The 18,756-nt window shown below is 35.2% G+C and overlaps 1 protein-coding gene across 1 annotated transcript in view; it reads left to right on the plus strand.

Moving 5' to 3' along the window:
- Positions 1-18,756, plus strand: part of Lipi (lipase I) — a 39,283-nt gene that overhangs the window by 10,993 nt on the left and 9,534 nt on the right. The window contains exons 6-9 of the mRNA XM_057763858.1: positions 15-182; positions 1,792-1,899; positions 3,407-3,518; positions 8,584-8,760. Of these exons, the coding sequence (XP_057619841.1) occupies positions 15-182; positions 1,792-1,899; positions 3,407-3,518; positions 8,584-8,760 (565 nt within the window). The remainder of the gene's footprint in view (positions 1-14; positions 183-1,791; positions 1,900-3,406; positions 3,519-8,583; positions 8,761-18,756) is intronic.

Here is an 18,756-nt window from a genome sequence, read left to right on the forward strand (position 1 = left end):
TTCTCACCCTTAAGGAGTTAATTACATAAAATGTGACCATCAGAGAGCAGTTTACTTGTTCCTTGCATCTTTTGAAACAAACTGCAATTTTGTCTCATTTCCTTGTACCTCCTACGAAGATTACAAGAATGGTTTATGTGTGGACTGTGGGAACCTTCCCATAGACTCCTGTCCTAGGCTTGGTAAGGGAACTTATATTTACTAAAATTCCTTTTGAAGATGAGCAATATCACTGTGGTAGTATTTTAGACTGGAGGCTAACTTGTGATTCATAAAATCTGCTAATATATTATGGTTTGGTGGAAATTATCAATGGGGATAGCAGTAGATTTAGATTATATATTTCCCCATTTTTCCTAAGGAATTTGTCAACCCCTCTTCCTAGGCATACAGGCAGAAATTTCTACATTCCACATTCTTTTTTCTTTTAATAGGAAATCTTAGGCACAAGTGAAGAGATGTGCATCATAGCTAGCTTCACATTTGGTCTCAGCAGGTAGTGAAAAATTGCATGTGATTCATGCTTTCCATATCAGTAAGACATAGCAAGGATATTTACACTGACATCTTTTGAAAATGAAAGTCAGCCAATGGAAAATACAGAAAAACAATAGATTCCACAAGAAGATAGGATTAAGTAGGAGGAGGTAAAGAGGATTAGGGGTATGTCAATATACAATATATTATACATCAAATATATTTATAGTTATTATACTTATGAATAAAATGTGAATAAATAAACAAGTCAATAATGTGTTCAAGTAAAAATAAAAAAAATAGATCTTTAAAGAATTTCAGACACTGTTCAGTATTTTCCAAAGAAAATATTAGGTCTCAGCATGGTGTAAACATATCAATATATGGTTAGTATTATGGAAGGGTTTTCCTGAAATGTTTGCATGGTCAAAGCATCTCTAGGAATGGGACTGAAATAAACCCAGTGCATCAAACTTTACTCAACCTTACTGAATGCACATGGAGCATCGCTATATAAAGCATGATCCATCCAGAATTTGTCAAATCCCCATTTCCATACATTTCTTCTGTCCACAAGATCTATAAGTAAAAAATCTCATGTAATTCTCCCAATTAGGAAAATTTACTTATACTTCTAGATGGGATCGCTTTTCTGGTGGCATCATTTCTCTATCTGTGAGTTAAGGCAATTATATAGATTGCTTAAGAGCACAAGGTTGAGCTGAAGTTAAAAATTCTGAAATTTATGTTTTCTCTCTGCTACATGAACATTCAAAAGTTTTGAAGTAGATATAAAGAGGCATTTGGCATTGTTTAATGTGTTACTAATTTAGTATTCAGTATGCACAAATATAAGAAATGCATTCAAAACATAGGATTTATATATGTATTTATATTATTTATATGCTTATGTATTATGGCATAATACAATATTGTAGCTGTAGGATAATTTTGGGTCTTCATTCATGGAACTAAACTGCATGTTAAAATTTTATGCAACTCACTTATTCTGGTGAATTTGCTAAAAAGAGTTATGCAAAAACTGAATATATAATGGTATAAAAATGATACAAGTGTATCTCAGTCATACTAATTATGTCAGGATCTGATAGAACTTTCAGAGAGTGTAGTGATTTTTGTGAATCTTGAATGTGAGTTACTTTAAAAAATATTGTAAAGCATCTTAAATATTTCCAGCATACCTTTTAATCTATATTTGATGCTGTACATTGACATTTAAGAACTTTAGTGATTTGGAGAATTTATGTGTTACTTGATGGAATTCAATTTCTGTGTCTATTTATTAAATCTTAGGTAATCAAGCTAAACCTTGGTGGAAAGAAGGTTTAAAGGAAAAAATGGAAGGATGGCCTTTCAGGACCATTGCATTTTTGGATACTAGCAGCAAAAATCCATTCTGTGGTAAGTGGTTAGAATTTACATAAATGAACCATTATGCTCAAGCATATGTTATTTAGGGATAACTGAAACCTTCTTTATAATTAATCTTTAAGGATGAATTTGTCTTGCTTTCTAAACCTGTAAATTGAAGGGTTAAGTTACTTAATTTCAAGCCCAACAGTTAGAGAAGTGTATTAAGACAGGCAATGTCAATCATGGGGGAAAAGATAGAAAAACAATGCAGTCAGTATTACCAAACCATTTTAGAATCAACCCAGGCTAGCTCCATTTAGTTTCAAGCCCTAGTTGGTCATGGTTTCTGCACTCACATCTGCATCCTTTTGATGTTCTTCTCCTTCTATCCTACTTGTCCAGCTGCTTTCTTCACCTTTTCTTCTCCAACTACTTCTTGCATCAAAACTTTATTTATAGTTCATAATTTCAGTTCCCTCCACACATATGTTAACTTCTCCATCTCTCACTCTTCATTTATTTATTTCTAAAATAAAACGTACTGATGACTTTTCAGTAGTAATTTTGGCCGATTATTTTAAAAGCTTTAGTTTTTAATCATTGTTTGTGGTTTTGTGTGTATGTTTGTGTGTTCACGTGTGTGTGTGTTTGTGTGTGTGTCCACACTCATGAATGCAGGTGCTCATAGAGACCAAAGGCATTTAATCTTCCTGAAGCTAGAATTACAGGCATCGGTGAATCACTTGACATGCCTGCTGGGATTCCAACTCCTGTCTTCTGCCAGAGCTATATGACTCCTAATCATTGAACAAAATCTCTCTCGTTCACTGTGAGCCCTTTTGTTTTGGAAGAATAGTGCTTTCCTGCATGTATATACTTGAGGTATAACAGCTCAGTAGACAATGAAGTGATTATTAAAGTTGGCAAGCAAATTTAGTTTTATTTATTAATGAGGTCATTAAGAGACTTATAATATTTAAATATGTCCTTGAAAAACAAAATGTTGTCTTATGTTATTTTTCTATTTGATTTTATGTTTGCAGAAAAGTCATAATGTAGTGTCAATTTAACCAAATTATCACTGTACTCGACTGATGATTGGCAGGATTTTATTCTTCAAAATATGACTTTTTAAATGTTTTCTATAAAGATGTGACTCATAGTATGTTTGCCACAGTTCAGAGCAGATCCCACTCCCAAGAATAGTTGGGCAAAATAATCTCTAGTCAACAGGGAGAAAAAAATTAGAAAACTAAAAGTTTGGTGTTGCAGAAGTTAGGGTAGGTATGGTGGATGTGGGAAAAGCTAGGGGTGAGGATAAATGTGGTCAGAATAATGTTTCTGAAATTCTCGAAGAATTAGTAAAAATGTTTTGGTAATAACCCAACAAGAAGTAGAATGCATTTTCCATTGATAAAATTATTCTCTCTTAAATTTTTGTTTGCATAAAATATGGGACTATCATGTGTGCTTGTGTGCATTTCTTACATTTGGGACAAAACAAAATAAAGTTTGTAATATAATATGAATAATATTCTACATTTTTATTTTGTAGCCTATTATTTTTCTCTCAGTGTAGTTCCTTATAACAAAACTATGAAGGATGGCTCAATTTCATTTAGTGTATTAAGCCAGCATGACCAATTTTCATATCCGAAGCTCTATGAGTAAGTACCACTTTTTACTTACTTCTTTGAGAAATTAAATGTTTGCTTATTTGCAGATCTACACATGGTTCAGTAGATAATGCAGAATTAATTTTCTAAATGCACAGTCTTACATATCATGTTTACCTATCATGTTCTAGTATTTCATTCTATGGGAAGACAATGAATATGTAACAGGCAGCTCGTGTTTCACAGCTCATGGTCACAAATGTTAGAGGAACAGGAGGAGCCATTTTTGTTACATATTTGACCCTCAATTCCAATATTCATCCTTACGATCTTGCTTGCTCACTTCCTCCAGATTTTATGAAATATGATTTCCGCAGTGTTGTAAATAAAACTACAGGACATCTAGAGTGGCACAAATTTAACATTTATAAAACTCCACATTACAAAGCTTCCAAATATATGTTGAGGTATCTTTTTCCTCAATTCCAAATGAATTTTTACATGTTTATGACTGTATGTACATGTTTCTAATGTTACTTAAACTTCAAGTTCATTTTCAGCTCAAGTTTTCTGAATATCTTTTTAATCTTAGATAAATTCTTAAAATTCTGAAGCCAAAGAATGATATAAAAGTTTATTTTTGTTTAAAATCACTGCTTCCAATGTACTGGTTTAACCATCTAGAAAGGGAAACTGCTTTCATGTCGGCCGATTAAATGAATAATCAGCTTTATTTAGCCATTACTATGGCATAAGTTGGCTTCAATCTTTCCTGTTATTGGTGACTTTTGGGTTTTCAGGAGTCACAGTTGTTATCTCCAAAATTTACTGTCATTGCAGCTAAAGTAACAGTGACATGAACTGGCCAATAAACTAAATACAATGTGTGGTGAGTCTTGGATCTGAACATATTGTAACATACAGATTTATTCAGTTGTCGTCTATGAGAGCGGAAAACCTCCCTGACTGGAAGCAAGTTTAGTTATCAAACAATGGTAACAGCCTTCTTAATGTTACAATGATATTAACATTTAATTAAAAATCTTCAATGACATGAAAATTATAGTACATAGCCAAATCACATAGTAGATGTGATATGGAACACAAAAAAATTTCAAATCTTGGAATTTGGGAAGAAGATCAAAAGAAAAAAGTTCATGTTGACAAAAACCTGAAAAACTTCATAATCAAGTAAAGCTAAGATTTTCTGTCATGGCTGCTATGATCATTCTCAGAAATGAAATACTGCCTCAACAACAGGAAAGTAAAAATTGAAATAAATATTTTAATATTGCATTACACAACTATAACTTTTAAATTAATAAGAGTCATTGCAGATGACATGGAAATGATAGTGTAAAGTATTTTTTCTTCCCATTTTCACCTCCTTTCAGTCACTCAAAAAGATATAGAACATATATAAGAATTTTATTCTAAATTCCTTACTTTTATCAAGGTCCATGTTTCGTTAAGAGAACATTTTGCCCAAGCTTGGAAATTGATTATATATTGTATGTTATAATATCTACTGCTGCTTAGTAAATAGTTCATTAATACAGATATCTTAAATTGTAAAAAGGTTTTGGATATATTACACACACATATATAGCCTACTGTTTATTCTTACCAGAAATATACTGTTTGCTTTTAAATTAATTCACTTATCCAGCACATGACTTATGACTAAACATATCCAGGTGTCATAGGGACATCAGCACACTTAAACCGAAATGGTGTTATTGTTCAGAAGAAAGTCACAAAAGACTGGTGAAGGCTAATGCATAACTGAATCTGTGTAGTGAGCTGCATGATAGATTAGCACTTAATGTGCTGTCAGAAGGCAGAAAAGGAGTAAACACGTTTGAAAGTAATACAATCCCATAAGCAAACTGGGAAAAGTTGCTTTTGGAAGGCTCAGAGAAGACAGAGTGACTAAACTCATAAATCGCATGTAGACCAACCTTCTAATACAGTTGCTCCGATCTTTCCAGTAGGTAAGGAAATTTGTTCTGATTTCCTTTGCAAACAGTGAAACACTTTGAAATAGTGATGAATTTTGCTTATAATGGATTCAGTCCACAAAGGGACAGCATTATGAGGATATGTATATTTATGACAACATGTCAACCTAAGCTTGGCTATTGTTTTTCTATTAGAGATATTTGTCATTTGAACTTTTCTTTGAACACTAGAAGAATCAAAGAATCTTGAAAAACCATGCATTTCCCATTCAAGAACTAAAATGGGAATATTTGCTCTTTATGCAAAATGCCTAAGATTATAGAGAAAACACTTATAATCACCTTTGACTATTGCACATATGAATGCTGAACTTCTGTTTGCATACACTTCCTCTACCTCTTCTTTCCCCTCCTGATCCTTCTTCCTGTCCCTTTCCTCCTCCGCTTCCTCCCCTCCCCATTCTACTCACCTGCTCTCTACAGGATCTGTAAACACTCTGTGTTTTGGTTCATTATTTTATTAGTGGGACTTCACTGGAAATGTACTGGCTCCTGATTTTTGTACAGATTGCTGTGGTGTGGTTATTTTTTTTAAAGTCACTTAAAAGTACTTGGCTATTATAGTATGATTGGAAGTGTAATGTTTTATAAATTTAGGACTTTATTTATTTATTTTTAGTCTATTGATTGTGCATATTTGTGTGTGTGGTGGGAGGGGGGGTACAAATGCTACAGCTTGCATATGGAGCTCAGAGGTTATATCATGGGTTTTCAGTCTCTGTTTCCATCATGTGGATTCCAGGATTGAAACTCAGACTGTTAGGTGTGGTAGGATTTACCCACTAAGCAATATCACCCACACTCATGGTACGTAGATGTTCAGATTACGGCAGTCCATCAGATGAATGATAGTGAGATTAAAGGAAATTTTAGAGTCTTCAGAAATGGCTATTGTATTTGAGTGATAGACAGAAGAAACTAGATGGGTTCAGTGGAATAAAAACAAAGACCAAGAGAGAACCTATAGGTTCCAAGGATTCCAAATTTATGTGTGACAATTTATCTAAATTGGAAATTTGAGAAAGGCAAAGTAGTATAGAATAACTTCAAAGTTTGAAGTGTAGATCCTCAAAAATATTCAAAATGTCATTCCATACCAAACCATTATATGTGAAGTGAGGGTTTTCTATGAGATGTATCTAATTTAATCATTCAATAAATATTTGGATAGAGTACACTGGCAAGGAAGCATGTGGAACAGTGGTTATACATACATACATATATATATATATATATATATATAGAGAGAGAGAGAGAGAGAGACTTTAAATAAAAGCATATATTGTAGTATATATATATATACACTAGTATATATACACAGTAGTATCTATGTATATACTAGTGCAGCAGATAGACTTTAAATTAAAAGTAAAACCAAATTATGATATTTATTATTCCTTCAGATAGTCTTTAAAGATTGTTTACACTGAAATAGTCTGAAGACGGGGGCGGGGGAGAGTAAGAATTTAGAGACTGAGGGTGATAGAGAGAAGGGAAGAAGGAAAGTAAAAGGGAGAGGGAAAAAGAGAAGAGAGAAGGGAAGAAAAAAAGAAAGGAAGGGAAGGAAAGGGAAGGGGAGGGAAGGGGAGGGAAGAGGACGGGAGGGGAGAGAAGGAGAGGGGAGTAGAGAGGAGAGGAGAGGAGGGAAGGGGAGGGGAGGGGAGAGGAGAGGAGAGAAGAGAAGAGAAGCCCTTGATACTAAGAAAATAAGATTTCAGGCAGTTGGAAACCCTAGGGAAGATGTGAATTTGTAGGTAACATTGCTATCTGAGTTTGTTGCAGGAAATCTGAAGAATCTGGATATGCTCTTTGAAATACATAAGTAATATACCAAATGAAGTTATATTCTGGGGGAAAGTGGGTAACCCTGCCAGAGTGAGAATAGAGATGAAATTTGAAGTGAATGGTTACATCCTTTGGATAACCTAACTTCTGTGGTGAATAAAAGGGAAAACAGGACACAGACAAGTCAAGCTTGGTAGGAAATGTTGGGGCTTCCACACCAAAGCTGTTGTTTTGTTCTCTGTTCTACATAGATTCTTGTCTTTGTTCCAGCACATTTTGCTGCACTTTTTTCTTCAATGAGGATTTCCATGCTCTTTCCTTTTATCTAATTCCTTCTGTTTTCTTTTCTCCTTTTACTTCTTTCTTCTGACCCAAATCTTGTGGTTTCTCTGATCCAACTTGCTTAGATCCTTAATTTTAGCTTCTGAGAGATGAAGATAGAGAGCATTCTTGGATTTGGACAAAACTATAATGACAGGAATTATGTTATAGAGTCATATTTCTGCCACACAGAGATAAAGAACAATGGCACTGGGTTTTGATCCTACTGCACGTACTGGCTTTGTGAGAGCCTAGGCAGTTTGAATGCTCACCTTACTAGACCTGGAAGGAGGTGGGAGGTCCTTGGTCTTCCCACAAGGCAGGGAACCCTGACTGCTCTGGGCTGCTGAGAGAGGGGGAGTTGATTGGGGGAGGGGGAGGGAAATGGGAAGCGGTGGCAGGGAGGAGGCAGAAATCTTTAATAAATAAAATTTTAAAAAGTATGGTTTTACACCACAAATGATTAACTAATAGCTTTGTGATTTCAAGAAAGCAATCTGTATGATTTGAACCTGACTTTTTTTGATATGACCATTTTTATAATATCGTTAAAAGGAGGTTACTGGCTAAATAAAGTCCAAGTGTGTGGTTTAAGCCTTGTTACTATCCTTGATACATTGAGAGTGATCATGAAATTATGTTTATAAAATAGTACTTTTCATTTTAAATCTCAGTATTTCATTGATATTTTCTTTAAGGAAAATATTCTCAAATGTGTTGGTGAATAACATTTCTCATTTGAAGTCCTAGTCAACTGAAGGAATTGCAATGGCCGGGGAATGATCTACAAAGTCAATTACAGGATAAACAATCTTGAAGAAAATGTGCTTTTCTGCATGTTCATGTGGAGATGCATACATCCCATTATTCTGTCTTGTCTGACCTCTGCCCTGTAAAATTGTCTCGTGTTTCATTTACATTGCACTTATTTTAGAAAAGTATGTTTAAGTTTATTAACAAACTGAGAATATCATTTTTCTCCTGCTTAGGAAGAGCAAACCATTTGATAATCTTAAAGAATTCAAGATCCTTGCTCAGTTCAAAATAGATGTTGTGAACATTTCATGCATTTATATCACATACATGCCGTCTTCAGATTCTTACTGTTCCACATGCCAATACAAATTCCAGAGTCTCATGTTAAAGTCACTTACCAATCCGGAAAGGTAGGAACTCTAAATTTTTATTACAATATTTTGTCTCAATATTAAAACTGCTCTTTAAGTTTTGGCTAAGAATTTATGTATGCAAAGGTTGGTTAATTGTATTATAAAAGGATCTCAAATGTTTAAAAAAAGACATAAAATGTATTTTTTATCTTGAGTGATACTTATGGTAGTTCATAATTACATTATCTGAGCAACAAAAAAAAACACATAATAATTTCAAAAGGTATTGGTAAGGTTGAAATTGGCACAATATAGTCCTAAAAGATTTATAAATATTTTCCTTTTTTGCTTGTTTATTTTCAGCTCAAAAACAGTTTTTTATTAGAGTTTAAGAGAAAAAGAATAGGACAAGAAAGCTGTAAATCTCAGCAGGTGCAGCGAGGATTGAGACAGAGAAGAGAATAAGGAGAGAGAGAAAGAAACCCCGTTCTTTAAATTAGGATGGACAAGGTTTCAGGGGATTCTTAACACCATTGAAAAAGTCAGGCACAACTACCATTCCACTGGGGAATCATGGGACTTGCTGGCCAGCTAGGCTAGTTCACACAATAATCTCCAGGTTCCATAAGACATCATATCTCAAAGAATTAATGTAGAAAATGATAGGGAAACATCATCTTCTGGCCTCTGTAAAATTATTTGCATTTAAGTTAGTTTCTAACACTCTTCTGTGAATGTAGTTGAGTTCCATATATGTGTGTGTACCATGCACCACTGATGGAGGAGTTACTTTCATTTAATAAAGAAGCTGCCTAGGCCCATTTATAGGCCAGCCCTTACATGGGTAGAGTAAACAGACAGAATGCTGGGAGAAAAATGCCGAGTTAGGGAGTCGCCATGATTCTCCCACTCCAAACAGACGCAGGTTAAGATCTTTCCTGGTAAGCCAGCTCGTGGTACTACACAGAATATTAGAAATGGGTTAGATCAATATATAAGAGCTAGCCAATAAGAGGCTGGAACTAATGGGGCCTAGCCTAGTGTTCAAAAGAATACAGTTTCTGTGTAATTATTTCGGGGCATAAGCTAGCCATGTGGGCGGCTGGGTGCCGGGGACACAGCCCTGCTGCTCCTATTACAACACACCACACATATGCACATGCTTACATGTATATCTCGTGCATAAGTACATGCACCACACATACACACATGCTTATCCCACCTACATGCCCATAATAAAAGAAGTGGTTTGTGGATTGATTGTAATCTCTTTAGTTGGTTGTAATGTTTCTACTTTAATCCACTTTACACACACACATACATATGGATCTTAACTCTCTTTTATGAAAGTGCAGTACAGAAGATTAGTATTTATAGAAAGTAAGAACAAGAGCAATATATGATTATATGTGTGTCTAGTGATATATAATGCCTGCGTATGTGTGTATGAGTGTAGTGTGTGTGTGTGTGTGTGTGTGTGTTGAGGCAAGAGGTCAGCCTTAGATATCATTCTTCAAGTGCCATTCACATTTTGTTGAAGAAAGGGTCTCTCACTGACATCACAGTCATAATCCCTAGGAATCTCCCTCTCTCCACCTCTTCAACACTGAAATTGTAAGAAAGTGCCATTGTACGAGCCTTTTTATGTGTATGCTAGGGATGCAGTTCCTCATACTTGGGTTACTGACTGACTGAACTGCTTCCCAATCTGAGAACAGGCATTTAGATCAGCTCTACATCCATAAAAGAGTGTTGGAAACTAATTTAAATGCAAATAATTTTACAGATTTTTAGTATGATAATATACATACATCAAAAATCAGTAAAATGCTATTATAGAGACAAAATGGCATTTTCTACCATTCCTGTGACTAAAGTGTATGCAAAAAAATATCAAACCAGTAGATATCTAAGCAAGAACATTTACCTTTCAAATACGTGGTTGGAGCAGAATGTCATATCTTGAAGGACAAGGTTTTAAGTTTTCAACTACATTTGATTCGGTATTTATTTTTACAATAAAAACATTTTCCATTAACTAATAAATTTATTCATTGTAGACTATTTGGAAAATTTGTTTCATATGTAATGTTTCTGCTAAAATAGAATTATTAATGTTTTCTGCTTTTCCATCAACATTTTCTCATTTCATTTTTATGCCGATACATGCTGCATAAAACTCAGTCATAAGTAAGAAATAGAACAAAGCCATTCATATATGCTCCAGTACATAAAACAGACGGGTATGGGATTTTCTTTCCCAAAACCTAAACTATGGATGGATTATGATTATTTACTAGATTTATAAAATTTGGATGCAATTCTTTTGACCAGAAAAGTGAAAATCTAAAATACATCTGGGTATTTAATGATGCTCTCAGCATCATCTTCTGGCCAGAGACAGAAATGCAAAATGATTATTGGATGAAAGTATCCTTTATGTTTAATTGCCTAGGTAACTACTGTAATCATCTAGTTACATTCCTCTTTAGATATGTCCACACAGATAATAAAAAGTCAGTGAGAATTTGGACTGTTCAGCTATTAGGGATGTGAGCAACAAAGGATGTGATCCACCTTACTTTACACACCCTTGATGAGTAATTTTATCTACAAAAGTAGTTTATAAACACTAGCCAGAACCTCCTCTCAGCCACTCCAAGTAAATTAGTTCTTTGTTTTGAGGGACCAAGAGAAATACACATAAGAGTTGTGACCTTCAATGACTTCCGGAAAATTCCTTGACTGAAACTGTTTAAAAAACTTAATATTAAATATTTCTGTTGGTGTGTATTTGCATAGATTTTATTGGGTAGAAGAATAGCACTTAATATCACAAGCAAAATTTTAGAATTCACCAAAGTTTATTGGTTCTGTTTTTCGATTATCAGCTCAACTCTGACGTCACCTGCTGCTGCTGGCTTGTATTTTTCTAGATTTATTATATACACAAGATTGTAGGTCATTGTATGTGTGTAATTTTGCACTTATCTCTTGCCTATATCAGTGAAACTTATGAACGAATAGGCTTTCATTTTAAAAGTTTTACACACCTTGCTCATCCACTCACCACTTAAAAGACATGGGTTAACAATTTTGTTTCCTACGAGCAAACCTGGACTTATATATGGGCTTTTATGTGACTCTGAAGTGTCATTTGTCTTCTATAGATACCCAGAAATAGGGTTGTTTGGTCATATGTTGTGTCTTAAACTTTATAGGAAACAGTCGAAGTGTTTTCAAAGTAAGTATGTTTTGCATTTTGGCTGGCATTAAATATTTATTGTTCTCCTGGCAAGTGTTCTTTTACCATTGTCTTAGTTACCTTATATGACTGTGATAAACACCATGACTAAAGCCACTTAAAGGAAAAAATAAACCATTTCAGTGGGACTTGCACTTCCAAGGAGATAGGCAACTTATTTATTCATTTATTTATTTATTAAAGATTTCTGTCTTTTCCCCACCACCGCCTCCCATTTCCCTCCCCCTCCCCCAATCAACTCCCCCTCTCTTGTCAGCCTGAAGAGCAGTCAGGGTTCCCTGCCCTGTGGGAAGTCCAAGGACCTCCCACTTCCTTCCAGGTCTAGGAAGGTGAGCATCCAAACTGCCTAGTCTCCCATAAAGCCAGTACCTGCAGTAGGATCAAAACCCAGTGCCATTGTCCTTTACTTCTCAGCAGTCCTCATTGTCTGCTATGTTCAGGGAGCACAGCAGAAGGTAAGCAACAAGCCTTCCCCAACAAGGTCACACCTCCTAGTCCTGGCCACACCTCCTAGTCCTGGCCACACCTCCTGGTCCTGGCCAAAGCACCACCAACCAGAGACTAAGAATCCAAGTGCCTGAAACCTCCAGAGGCACTCATTTAAATCTCCACAACCAGATTGGTTTTAGGTTTTTCTGTGTTATTGCTGCTTGATTGGTCTCTTGTTTTTTTTTCATTTCTACTTTTTTAATAGGTATGCAAATATAGCTTGTTAATTTGCATTTCTCAAATGGCAATGATGAGGTCATCTCTGCTCTTGAATTTACACGTTTAACCAATTAAAATTAATGACAATGCATGTTAATTCAAGCTTTGCCGTTTTGTATTTTATTTGTCCTCTTGGTTCCCTGCTCAGTTTTTATTTATTTATTTATTTTTGGTTTTTCGAGACAGGGTTTCTCTGTAGCTTTGGTGCCCATCCCGGAACTAGCTCTTGTAGACCAGGCTGGCCTCGAACTCCCAGAGATCCACCTGCCTCTGCCTCCCGAGTGCTGGGATTAAAGGCTTGCGCCACCACCGCCCGGCGCTCGGTTTTTTTAATCTTTCTTTTGTATTAATCAAGGAGTTATAAAATTGTATTGCTTCTTTATGTGGATTTGCAAATGGTTCCTTTGGAGTTTATATTAAAATATTTAGTTTACAGAAATTTACCTTCAAGTGACTTTTCAACACTCTACATAGGAAAATATTACAGTTTTTGCTTTCATTTTTCGGTAACACTTTTTGTGCTGTTGTTGGCAAGCATTTTTCTTTCGAATGTCCTAAAACATTCTTAATGAACTGTACCATTTCTGCTTAAATTGTCATTAAAAAATGAAAGCGATAACAATAATTAGAGACACGGCACATGTGTGTGTATATAGTATATGTGTGTACATATATCTTCAAGTGTGAATGTGTGTGTTTGCTCATGTTTGTGTAACCATGTGTGTGAAGGTGTCTTACAATGGCTAGAGATAAAATCAGTAAATCAATTTTTCTTAGTCATTTCTGTTTTTTTTTTTTTCTTTTTTTCTTTTTTGGAGACATGGTTTTTAATTGAATCTAGAACTCATGATTCTGTTACACAGATCTATCTCCAGGCCTTCTCTCTGGCACCCATCACCCCCAGTCCTAAGGTTACAGACTTGTACTCCAGTCCATGGTTTTTACGTGGGTGCGTGACTTCAAAGTTTCATGCCTGCATGGAAAGAAGTTTGCCAAGTGGAACTTCTCAGCCCCCTTTAAGATGCTTGTGCTGATAGGGGCATCTTTTTGTCTGCTTTAACTTACTTTCTAGTGTGGTTTCCATAACATTCATTCTACTGTGTCTACATTGTTTGTGAAGTCCAATATGACCTTTTGAAAATTCCTTATGTTTTCTTCATCCTGAAAGATAATATTTCTGGCCATGTTAGAGAAGCAACAGGTGGTAGCTTCCTGAGTTCAGTCCACTAGAATACAAGGCTCTGATGGGAGAATCTCAGATAAGCAAGGCCCTGAGGGCTTTGCTTCCATAATAACTCTTGCTACTTCTATGTCTTTACATGGTGGCCACTGCCATTTTTCTCTGGTATCTGTCATGATGTGTATGGATGTGGAAGTATTCCCACTGCCTTTAATGTAGTATGATTAGCTCATGTAAATATTCAGTTCTACTGGGCATTTTTATCTGTGGGTTATTATGAAGATGATTTCCTCTTAAGCTGTACTGTTTAATTGAAGTAATGATTTAATCAATAGTAGTGATGATTTTGATAATTAAGGGTTTTCAACAAATGTGATAAAGGATTATGATAGTGGTTAGTTTAGTGGGAAAATTAATATAGGTAAAGATAGATTATAGTGTTATCCCTGCCCGTGATAAAGCAAGAACTGCAGAGAATAGAAAACAGGAACAAGAGTTTGTCAGTTAGGACTTCCAAGTTTTTCTTCAGTAGTCCTATAGACTGTGACTTAGGTTACTGATTAGGTTACTGATTAAGGAAAACAATTGAGCCCCAGAAGCTAGGCTACCTCAAGTTCTTTTGATCTTAATATTGGGAGACGTGCTCAGGGGTTTCAGTGCATATCATAGCTAACATAAAGCTTTAAATAATGTCTTAAGGTTAGGTCAAAATGATTTTGTTAATGATTTGAGGTAGAAAATATTAAGAATCAATTTAAAATTTAGAAAGAAACACTTTTAATAGTTGATCAAGGGACCCATTGAGGTCAAAGGACCAAAACAATGGCAGCCTGGCTATTGTTGGCTGATGTGCCTTTCCTGCTATGATGGGTTGGTGATCAAGGGTGATGATGAATACCTTGCATCCATTTCAGCCCTCATATTCCTGAGATAAAAATATCTTCATGAATGGGTATGCACCCCAAGGATATAAAGTAGAGCTTGCTGGTTGTTTTTTCTACATAGAAGTTTAGATTTGTGATTCTCTTAGAATATTTTTATAAAATTACCTTTTGAGATAAATAATAAGGTGGTTGATCCTTCTTTGTATCTGCAAAATGCACCCTGCTAGTAAAAGAACTGGCTGAGAAAAATTCCTTGTTTAGTTATGCTTTGTTAATTTGTAAATGTTATTCTTGAACCAGGCCAGCCTGGTCTACAAAAGCTAGTTCCAGGACAGGCTCCCTCCTGTCTCTGTTTACAGCCTGTCCAGGGGCTTGCAGGCTCTGCATCTCCTCTTCAGTTTCTCTGACCTGATGAAAGGTTGCTATTCATTAGGACCCTAGGTGTGATCTTGACATGTTGGAGATTGTGTGTGTTTCCCTTTTTTGCTGGCCCCAGAAAGACCTATCCTTCAGATAGGTCAAGTCCTTAGTTCACTGATTCCGTGGATCCCCATCGATCCCTGAGCAGCTGAGGGCTGGTCCCCACAGAAGTTCAGTGTTTTCAAAGGTTGTTTCTTTGTCTGTTGCATTGGTTGTCCTGAGAAATCTATTGCTATCCCTTCTTTGCATATATAAACAACTTATTTTCTTATGGAACTTATTTTATTTGGATAGTCACTATTTTTTTTAACTGAGCTGGAACAGTTAGATTACAATATGCCTAGTAATTTTATTCACATTTCTTATATTAATATTATGAATGATTAATCATAACATTGTAGAGTAATAGCTTTAAAGACTAACAGGCAGAAAAAACATTTCTTCTAAGAAGGAATTTTATAACAGAATTCTTTATAAATTTTATAAATCTTTGAGGTCTATTGCTCACAGACCTGCAGATTGATAGTTTGCTCTTTTTCTTTTTAAAATAAGATTCCATCTAAAATTTCACCTAGATGAATTTATTTTTGTTTCTGTATTGCTTTTTCCCTTTTCTATCTTATTTGGGTATACCTATTTCAATGTTTGTTGTTGTACTAGAACTCACCAATGCTTTCTTAATTTTCCCGATTACACTTTCTCTCTGATCTAATTTTGGAGAGTTTGGGTTGCTATGCTTTGCTGTTTGCTGGTCTTTGCTTCTACACTGTCAAACAGTTGTTAGTTCTGTGTAGCACAGTCTTCAGTTCATATACTGTTTTTGTATCTGGAAGTATGATTTGTATTTTTACAGCTTATGTCTGTGTTTAATTTTTTTGAGCACATGAAATGAATGTATAATAACTAATTGAGTGTGTTTGTGTTGGTTACCACATTTGTGCTAATGTTGTGGGTTGTTTTAATAGGTTAAGTCTCTTCCTCATATAGTTCCATCTTCTGCTTCTTTGCCTGCCAGCAAATTACTTACAAAGCCAAAAAGACAACAGCCAGGGCCACAAGCACTTTGTTATTCAATTATTTACCCTCTTTTGGTCCTGAACTTCAAACCTTGGGCTCTGGTCCTGCTCTGCTAATGCTCTCTCACTGAACTTTTTCCATATCCTGCCTGCTCTTTTTGAATCTGATGCTAGACATTGTGTGTCTTTTCATATTGACTGCTCTGTGCTCTACAAATATTTTTATGAATGCAAAATTTCTGTAAATATCTTTGGGGCTGGATTTCAATAAGCAATAAAACTACTTTTGGACTGATGTTCTTTAGAAGGCCTGGAGAAATATTTAAACTAGCTTTATTTACTTTCACTCTTTAAGCACAACTTATCTAGCCAGGGAAATGTAACTTATGAATTTATCCCTGTCTGGCAGTTAGGATCAGGTATATTTCTGTCTCTGTATTAATGCTTAAAAGTATTTCTTTAAGTCACTTTACAAAAAGATGTTAGAAAAATAATGTGATATATCACATAAACATCTCAGAAAGATATTTAAAATAAGAAAAATATATTTCTTATTTTTATTCTAATTATGTATTGCAGTTAAAAACTAGATTAGGTTTAACTTTAGATAAAATCTTTGAATTACCTCTGTTGTTACTAAGTTTTTTTTTTTATCAATGTAATATTCTCCTTTGTGTTAATCTGTAATAAGAAAAATAGTAGAAATGTATCATTCAAAGCTCATGCTGAAATTAAATATGTGAAATCCTTCCTTCTCTTGGAACTTTTAACAAATACACCTTTTTGGAATAGCAGCATTTTCATAAGAATGAAGGATCTACTAATTGTATAAAACAAACTATTTCAAAATTAGAGTTATGAAGGAAAATGTGACTACTCACAATGTAAAGAAAAAGGAGATAAAACTTTCTTATAAATATTGGTGAACCTTAAGGTTGGCAGACTTTACACATCTGTTTAAACTGTTCTTATAATGTCGCACATGCTTTAGAGAGGGAGGGATATTTGGTATGACATATACTCTATATGTTAATACAAATCCATGGTGATTAGCTTGTGAGCCTCGGTTCTATTTAAGAAGAAAATAAACAATACCCTTGCTTTGCTTGTATATTTCAGACACACAGTCTGGGAAGGCACTAAGTGGCTGAGGTAATTTTTTCCTTTGTGGATCTGACACATTTTTAATACGAAAAGAGAGGGAAAATGAGGCACAAGAAAATCAAATATCGAAGGTGTATATTCATACATAAATACAGCCAAACAGAACAGGAATTGGTGCAAGTGTTTGAGGGATGAAAAATCTTTCCTTAACTTTTGTCTAATTTTTAAAAAGCTTTACTTTTATTTCACCTGTATTTGTGTTTTACCTATGAGGTGACCTTGCATTGTTTGTATGTGGTGCCTGCAAATGCTAGACAAGGGCGTGGATGACCTGGAACTGTCCAGCTGTTATGTGGTTGCTGGGAATGAACCCCCAGGGTCCTTTGGGAGAGCAACAAGTGCCTTTAATGCTGAGTCATCGCCAGTCCCTAGAGGCGCAGATTACGATCTGCTGCCAGCATCTGAAAATTCTATACTCTCTGAGCAGTATCAGTTCACAATTGCGGGGCCACAATGTGAAAACGACAGTTGTGAGCAGTCTTTAGTATTTCAAATGGGGAGCGCTGTGGTATTCTCTTTTCATTCCCATAAAGACCGGTGTTTATATTTTATACACAAGCATAAAATTTATGTCTTCTAAAAATCAAGAAATTCAAACAAAATCTGCTCTTTAGTATGTTGCGCCATTGAGAGCTGTAGTGGTTCAGGCCTGCGGTCCCTGAAAATAGAGGATGGAGCAGGTTTATAGTGAATTCAAGGCCTACCTGAGGTGTGTAACAAGGCGTGGCTAAGACAAAGGAAAACAAACACTACCCAGTAGTGTTTCCACCAGGCAAGGAGGTTGAGAGACATGAAACTCTGGAGCCTGTCACTATAACTAAGATAATCTGTATGGCTGATCTGATTACTCTTGATTTAATAACCATTGATTAAAAAAATGTTTATTTATAGCATGTTTTATTTTTCCATCCATTTTTTTATTTTCAAGTTTTTCCAAACGTTAACAGGAAAATAAGCAACTGGGCCAGATGCTTAATTAACTATAGTGGTTTGATCTCCAGCGTTGTATACATGTTCTTATTAAAATATACACTATGTTACATGGTGTTATTTCAAATTTAATTGTAATGAATGGTAAACTGGGGTGGAAGAAAAGAATTTAGATGAATGATGTCTTATATGTCAATCTCTGTCCTTGGGGGCAGTCATGATGGAAGAGCTATTTAGTTACTTTAAAGTTGAATTCAGGAAGGGGCTGATTCCAATAGCACTGTCTATGCTATGCAGTGTGAATATTCTGTGATGCAAAAGAGACAGAAGTGGAAAGGGAGAATTATTTCTTCCTCACAAGCACTATCTCTATGTCATCCCAACACAGATGAGACAAGTGGATTCAGTTCTAAGGGATCCTTCTAGCGCCGTACTTTTGGAAAACCAGCTCATTTCAGATTTGGACTTTTCTAATTTTACATGAAA

The sequence above is a fragment of the Chionomys nivalis genome, chromosome 3 (assembly GCF_950005125.1).
Source record: "Chionomys nivalis chromosome 3, mChiNiv1.1, whole genome shotgun sequence".
In the NCBI taxonomy this organism is placed as follows: domain Eukaryota; kingdom Metazoa; phylum Chordata; class Mammalia; order Rodentia; family Cricetidae; genus Chionomys; species Chionomys nivalis.